At 42.9% G+C, this 8,252-nt stretch overlaps 1 protein-coding gene across 1 annotated transcript; it reads right to left on the minus strand.

Annotated features, from left to right (window-relative positions):
* Nucleotides 1-4,560: 4,560 nt before the first annotated feature.
* socs1a (suppressor of cytokine signaling 1a) lies at nt 4,561-6,659 on the minus strand. The gene is made up of 2 exons (XM_044050195.1): nt 6,424-6,659; nt 4,561-5,544 (listed from the first exon to the last, which is right to left on the minus strand). Exon 2 carries the CDS (start codon nt 5,485-5,487, stop codon nt 4,777-4,779), a length of 711 nt encoding a protein of 236 aa, XP_043906130.1. The 5' UTR covers nt 5,488-5,544; nt 6,424-6,659; the 3' UTR covers nt 4,561-4,776.
* Between the last annotated feature and the right edge of the window lie 1,593 nt (nt 6,660-8,252).

Genomic DNA, 8,252 nt, shown 5'->3' on the forward strand with positions numbered 1-8,252 from the left:
CTAGTTGTGATCTCGAGTTTCAACGTGACTTTGAAGGTGTAAAAATGATACACATTTATTCATCTGGCTCCAAATAAAAGTGTGTCTGCCAGACGGTTGGAAGGCTAAGATCATGATGTTGATGTTACACTTTCTACCTCTTGGGTTGTGTGTCTGTGGCTGCTGCAGGAGCCCCTCTGTCATCTCATGGTCTGTAAGTGTTTCTTTTATCGCGGTTTCTCACTTCAGGGAAGTCTGGTCGCTGTGTGCGTAAATGTGTATGGGTTCCTGGTATTGCCACAGCACTGATATGGTTACGTTTGTGTGTGTGTGCGTGCGTGCGCGCGCGCATCTGCACACTTGACAAACCACTGTCAAAGCATCATATTGACATTTAGACTGATTAGTAGGGCTGTCTGTGTTGTCGTCTTGTTCAAGTCGCTGATGAGGTTTTTGAAACCAGATTTGCATGGGACATTTCTAAATGACTGTTTTAACACCTACAATCCTTGTTTATCCCTGTTTGTACTATGTACATTGTCTCTTGTAATGGTAAAGATTATAAAATTGACGGGGTTTTTTTCCCCAGAAGGAGCTTCTGCTGCAGTTGTGTAGCTAATGGAGTTCCTCAGAACTAAGCTTAAAGGAATACTTCACCGATTAGCCTCAGTTTCCCCTGAGTTGAGAAATGTCTTCCTTCTTTTCTTTGTTACGTGACCACCAGTGACATTTGGTCCTGTTAGCGTAACTGTTAGCAAAGATGGCTGTTTGAATTAGCGTTGTGGTTTCAAGTCAAGTGTCACTGGTGGGCACGTAACAAAAAAAGGGGAAGTTCAGGGGAAACTCCTTTTTCCTTTACCTTTTTTTATTTTGCTGCTCTGGTATGTTGCCACATTACCGGCTGTGTGAAGGACGGTGTATCTTCTCCCTCCAGTGCCCTTCAGGTAAATGTGCATTCTGGTCAGTGTGATAAGCAGAGATCCAAATATAACAGTCCCACTATTTTCTCACAGGCTGTTTCTAAGATACAGGACATTAAAAGATCTGTATCTTTCTACCAGATAGTCTAAACCTTCATTGTGTATGATAACTGTTTATGTCCTGGACAAACTACTGAGTGTCAGCAGATGCCAGTTAACCAGAGAAGAATTTGACAGTCCAGCAAAGTCTTTGGGTTTGTTACCCCCAAGTGTTTAACTACTGGTTGTAGTGGAATCAATCTGTTTATCCAATTCTTAGCAGTCAAGGAAATAAATATATATACGAAGACAGAAAAGTTCGTAATGTATGGGATGTTGAAAGTTGAAACCACGATTTAGCAGCTAAAGAACTGGCTTTAGTCTGAACTTTATTCACAGTAGAAGTTCATTATGGTGAAGAGCCACTCCTTATTTGGCAAGCAGTCTACAGTCCACTCCTTTTATACAATGACTGTTGTTTTTTGTTTTAAATTGTATTGTCTCCCATTCATTCGTGGTCATCATTCTGTACTTTCTGAGAAGTCCCTTGAACAAGAATTGGTGGCAAAAGATATCCTCTGAAGTAACCCGAAGAAATCTGGTGACTAATGATGGGATACAGGGAAGTCTGAATCTCCATTACTCGCAAATAACCTCATTTACAAGAAACTCAGGCATAGGTCATAAGATCATAAGAAGGACATCTCCAAGAAAAGCAAGTCCAAGAGTGGACTGCTAGATACAGAGTGAATCATCTGTGGAAAGGCTATATATTCATGCAGTCATTTATTCTTTCATCTTCTACCGTTTTATCCTCCACGCGGGTTGCGGGGGACGCTGACATAGGGATAAAACTGGGGCAGGTCACCAGGGCCACATAGAGACAAGGCTATATATTAAATTTGAGTAATGAGGTCTTGTCTGTGTTTGTGTTTGTGCCTGTATTTATATCTTTGTGAGGTCCAAAAAAATGGACATTTTGATCTTGTGGGGACATTCTGTCCAATTTTATAACGTTTTTCAGGGTTAAGACCTGGTTTAAGGGTTAAGTTTAGGCACTTAGTTGTGATGTTAAGGTAAGGTACTCAGGGATGCATGATGTTAATGCTGTGTCCTCGCTAAGCTATAAAGACAAGTTTGTTTGTGTTAGTGTATGTGTTTAAAGAACACAAAAATCCCAGTGGTGCCGGATTCTAGAGAAATCAGCTGTCTCTAAACGGCGCACTTCACCTTTCATTTCTCAAAATAGTCAGGGATGCCCTTCAGAACTCACGGCGCTGAAGAACACTTAACTCTCTCATCTCAGTTTCTAGGTAAAGCTTCAAAATGTGATGGTTGAAGATGCCTGTAAAAAAAAAAGAAAGATATTGTAATCATTGCATCACTGACTCATACTCCACTGTCACCTTCTTCCTCAAGATAATTATATCCTCAAACTAGTCAGACTTTACTTGAATCGGGCTCTAAGTATTATACTCAGTATGACTCAGCATGTATGTCAGCTACATTTGGCAAGAGAATGAAGAAAAAAAATCCCCAAGAAAAAGATCAGAAGCCTGATGGTAAGGTTTGGTTAGAGCATCGGTGTGAGGGAAGGATTAGTGGCCAGTTCAGATTATAACCTCAGATTAGGAACAAGGAAAAAGTGACCCATAGTCTCATAATTATGTCATCAAACTTCAAAATGATTCAGCCTTCTATATTTACACCTGTCTTCTGATAGTTTTAGTTTGAATTTTTTTTACTGATGCTAATGCATCTTTTAATTACTAAATAAATAACTGGAAGATTTAGAGTGAACCTTATTTGTTTGCTTAGTGGAGTTGTATGTTATTGGTTTAATCTGTACAAATTAACAAATGTAAATAAAAAAGAGTTCAACCTGTTCAATAAAAGGCTGTGCTGTAGCGTCCTGCACTGTACCAATTTAATGTTGTCTGAACTGGATAAACCTGATTTTAGGCGGCACCTTTGACCCAAAACAATAGAGACAACTTGATTCAAAGGTTTAATTTCAAACCATTTCTTGTTACTGTACACCCTGAGGCATCACACTACCGTGTAGCCTGCTTCTGCCCTCCACATTAGCACATTCAGAAATGTGTCATCCTTTGGTACGGTGGGGGGAGGGCACGCTCAGAGGCCCCTGTACACGTGCCCCTGTTAGGGATTACATGTGATAGATGAGCGTATTTTGCTGTTAAACACACTCCTGCATCTCGCGGGCTTATTGTTACCCACCCATTCAAGCTTTTCTTACACAATTGAGAAGCTCCAACTGTGAAATAGCAGCCTGTCATTTTTAAAACACTTCCATTGTACGTGTATGACTCATACACGTACAATGGAAGGTCAGATGTCACCATGCCGAGAACAGAAAGCTGATATTTCAGCCTTTTGTATAATAAACAGTGACAGCACTGAACTTCCTCTTCAAGTACTGCCTCTCTTTTTATACATCCTATGTTGTCACATTTACATTTAATCGCCCGCATTACTTGAAACCCACTGCGCTTATTTAAATGAGTGTAATTTACGTACATCATGCATTATTCATAACTCTAGCTATAGATGTGATCTGTGACTGTAACCCTGACCTCGATCTCAAATGTTTCTGTCTAACCACCAACTCATAGAAAAAAAAAATTTCCCACTTCCTCGGTAGGAAATTTTAATCTCTACTGGGTTCTCCTTTAGATAATGCACTACTACACACACACACACACACACACACGCGCGCACTCACACAGAAACAATCACATGCCTCATTATGTGTCACCTCTGGGCCTGTTTCTGGTAAGTGTGTGTGTGTTTCTAAGTGTAAAACTCCATTTACAACCAAAGAAAAGCCACCCACCTGCCACTTCACCCTCCAGAGATGAATCACTGTGGTGAAAATACTGTACTTCTACTTTATAACGCTTCCTGTCTGTCTGTCTGTCTGTCTGTCTGTCTTTTTTGTCTGTGACATGGTGTGTACCGAGTGAAGGTGTGCGTCCGTCTCAGCCTCCTGCTCCACCCTGCTCCACCCTCCACGTTATGAAAAACAGAAGTGCAAATCCAACCAGGTCACTTTAAATATATTTTATTTCAAATAAAGTGGTGGAAAACAATAATAATAAAAAAAATATTATCAATGAATCTGTAACGACAAACATGTTATCTGCCTGGCAGAGACTTTTTGAACGCGAGGTGAGACCCACCTCGACATACAGTACAATAACGCCAGACCTCAGAATTCAGAACAATATCACAGTGGTTCCTGAGCCATCAGTGCTGGCAAACATTCATGTGGGATGTAAACTTCCGACAACATTAGAGTATTTATAATCTGCTACAAAAATAAATCCTGCTGGTACCACGGCCGGTGACAGATTCAACCATGATCTCCAAAAGGCCCCCACGCGCCTTAAAGTCCTCTCTTTTACTCTTAATGTCCTCCCACAATCCACTTTTAAATATGTAGGTGGCCACAAATGTGCAAAAGTTTTAACTCTATTGCTTACTAGATTTTCACTTAATGCAACTTTTTCCAACTGTTTGTGCCTGCTCACGATCAAACGGCGACGTGTCCATGTGCAAGAGGAATCTCTCGAGGTAATGTCAGGTGAAATTTCCGGTATGGACCCCGTCCGGCCGAAGACCGCCTCTGCTCGTCTGTGGAAGTGTGACATTTTGCAGCTTTCCAGCGCAGAACACGGAGCTGATTTATTATGTAGCCACGCGACTGCAGTCTTAACCTGCGTCACATCATGGACAGGTTTAAGCCACGGCTCCAGTGAACTGGGACTTCTTGAAATAAGAAACAGGACTGTCAGAACTTTACACGGCAAGCCGATCATAGTTTGTACGGGAAGTCCGAGAGGAAGTCGTGGACGACGTGCGTGACCGGCAGCTCTGAAACCTTGCTTCCACCACTGCACAGCTCCATGATGCGCTTCCTGCACAGTTCCTGCAACGTTGGCTTCCATTTCCTGTATGGGACACTAAGGCTCTTTTTGGGGGAGTTGATGTAATGCTCCAGCAGGGCGAAGAGCGTCGGGAAGGAGCGCGCGTTGCCTGCCAATGAGAACTTTTGCTGCTTATAGTCGATGCGCACGCTGACCGGCCCGCTCTTGGCGTGGTAGGACAGAGTGAAGAAGACGTCCTTCTGCCGACTGTCGCGGATGAGGAAGCTGCCCAGAGGTGCGTCACGCAGCATGCGGTGGGCATCCTCTACTCCCAGAGGGCCCCAGTAGAAGCCACTGCGCTCGAGCTTAGCAGCGGTGTCTGTGATGATTTTGCAGTCCTCCTTGCAAGTGAAGGTGGGGAAGTGAGTCCGATACACAGACGGGACGGACACTAGTCTCGGACCCGGCTCTGGAGAAGCCTGAGGCGGAAGCGGCTCGGTCTCTGCGCGGAGCGACGACAGTGACGACGACGAAGACAAGGACGAGGAGGAGGAGAAGGAGGAGGAGGAGGATGACGCTGATGAAGAGGATGATGCTGATGATGATGAGCCGGACAAGGGTGTCTTGTCATGACCTTCCACTGTGCTGTCGGCTACCATCCTACAGGGGAGAGTGGCCCCAAACCCTCTCCCATCTCTGACCACCACACTGTCATCCTGAGAGACACCAAGAGGAAGACAGAAGGATTATCATCCAGAATACAGTCGTCATTCAACAGGTGCCATTACTCATGTCATTTCCATGGAAAATCAAAGACAGTGGAAGTAAATGGTCTTTCACTTTTGTAATCTGAGTGTGTGCATGTGTGTCTGTTCCAGTGAACAGTACTTATGCAGTTATGAATGGAATGAATACCACATGTCAGTCACAGCATAATTACTTTATGTCTACACACACACGCACACACACGACCTAACAGCTGTATTTTTCTCAATGACTTGTGCAACAATAACTGAACAGCCAGGTTCTAATCAAACTTTTAGAAGCTCTTTTGACCCGAGTAGAATAAAAACTAATTCCTTGAATAAATAATAAATATATTAAATGTCTATATATACACATATATTTTTTTTTAACGATAGAAACAGTTGCACCAAAGTGCACATAAACCCTGCAAAGATGAATGAGGCAATGATGATTGTTCATAAAATGGTTTTAAATCTGCTTTAAATTCATTCCCAAAAACACCTGGTAATGATTAATAGGCGATGACGTGTGTGTGCGTGTGTTTGTTTTGGGGGGTTTTCCCCCCTCATGGTCAGTCATGTAAACCACATTCAAACGCAATTGAAATTTGATATCGGTGATTACAGATCAGTTCTTTTCACGTGTCCGTCATTGACACTTGAATTTCTGATGACATTAAACCAGGGGATTATATGAACACCTCACCCTTTATTAACCACGTCCCTCTCTCTCTGCACTGGGCCTTGAAACAACAGCAACGAATGCACTAACAATTTTGACCTGCAAGCAAAACTGCATATGCATCATTCATCAACCATTTTGGAAAAAAATCAAAAAAGAAATCTTACCGTTTTGTTGCAACAACAGCGGCGCTTTTTAAAGATCCGTTCGTGTGTATTAACTCCACAGCGCCAAACTCGGTGTGTCCGTGCAGCGCAGAGATAATCCGCAGTGTCGCGGGTCACGTTTGACCGTCCGGAGGACACGTTACACCCGCTGGCTATGATTTACAGTCCGTCTCCGAGGCTGTGCGAACATGCTGTGACCGTGTGTGAGAGAGAGTGAGTGCTGGATGAAAGGTAAACACTTGGGTTTTAAAGGAGAGCACACAGGAGGAGGAGCGGGAGGAGGAGGAGGAGGAGCGTCGCGGTGCAGGCTTCTTCCTCGAACGGCACAGACGGGCAGTTTCTCTTAAACGGAACCGAAAGTGAAACTCTGAGCTTCAGATCGTCCCGTGCGCTTTTTCACTTCTTTTGAACTCCTATTATTAGGAGAATTTCAAGAAAGCCACAAAGCCACATGACTGCGGGACGTTTTACAGAAACACAGGTGACAGATTCGACTCTTGGAGGCGTTTATTAACGACTTATTTTATCGTGCTTACGTTTATTGTCGCGAAGCCCTGAAAGGTAATAATAAAGCATTCTCACCTTATCGTTTTATCTCAGCTTTCTATTCTAAATATTTACGCACATGAACATGCGTCAATCAAAGCAAAAGAGAACAGACTGTGCCCGGTATGTTGTGGGATGACCTTTATCACATCAGAAGACACTTTATCAGATTGACATATCAAAGTTAAAGGTCCTTATTTGACGTCTCTGTCAGTTTATAAAGTAGATGGAGCTTTTTTTTCTTTTTTTTTTCCAGATTGATTCATTAAAATAATAATCTGATACTATACAGACCTTTACACAATAGTTACAGTGGAATCTCTTTCAGCCCCCTGTTGATTTCTGAGTATCTACCAAAAGAGAATGTGTTACCCGGTGCATGGCCTAGTTTTCTCTCCCCCTTGATCTTCTACCTACTCTCACACAGAAACAGAGAAGAGAAAGAAAAAAACTTTGATAACGCCTGTCCCACACGAGAGGATTTTCAAATCTGACTTGTTTTTAGAACATGGGGAGCCCACAGACACAATGAACTTTGTACCAAATTCTTAGATTTAAACTTAAAAATTCCTCCCACAGTCCAAAAACATGCAGATTTGGGGGATTAGGTAAATTGGACACTCTAAACTGACTGTAAGTGTGAGAGTGGGTGTTTTTTTTGTCTCTATGCGATGGACTGGCGACCTGTATGTAGGATGTACCCCGCCTTTCACCCTATGTGTGTGGATGAAGTACGCAACGTCCCTTTCCCAGTCATCATCAAACAACTTCAGTACTTACGATCTGAAATCGCGAAGAGTCTGATGCGTCCGATGGCGTCAAAATCTCATCCATTAACTCCTCCCACTACAGGGTAATTTGGCCGGATAATCTGTTCCTATCGGCCTAAAATCAGAAGCACACACGATTGTCGGAAGGGCCGACAGTTACTTGTCCTGAAACATTGGAGCTGCTTGGTGAACGAAACAGCAGCAGCTGTGATTGGCAAACATTTTCAGTATTACGCGATCATGTTCGCATGAGGCCAAAATTGTGGTTCCCTTTAAGATATGATCGTCAAGTCCCACTGAATTCTCCTCCCACCCGCGTGGTCGTGGCACAAAAAAAACCGCAGCTATACTGAGAAAACAGTGAGTCATGTGGAGCTGATAGGGTTAATCGGTGTTGTGTGAGCTCAATGGTTTGAATGGAACAGTTGACAGATTAATTTCTAATAAGAAAATGTGTTATCAGATTACTCAAAGGGAAATACATGAATGCTGACATTTTCTGCGACTCGTCCA

This window comes from Solea senegalensis, linkage group LG19 (genome assembly GCF_019176455.1).
Source record: "Solea senegalensis isolate Sse05_10M linkage group LG19, IFAPA_SoseM_1, whole genome shotgun sequence".
Classification (NCBI taxonomy): Eukaryota; Metazoa; Chordata; class Actinopteri; order Pleuronectiformes; family Soleidae; genus Solea; species Solea senegalensis.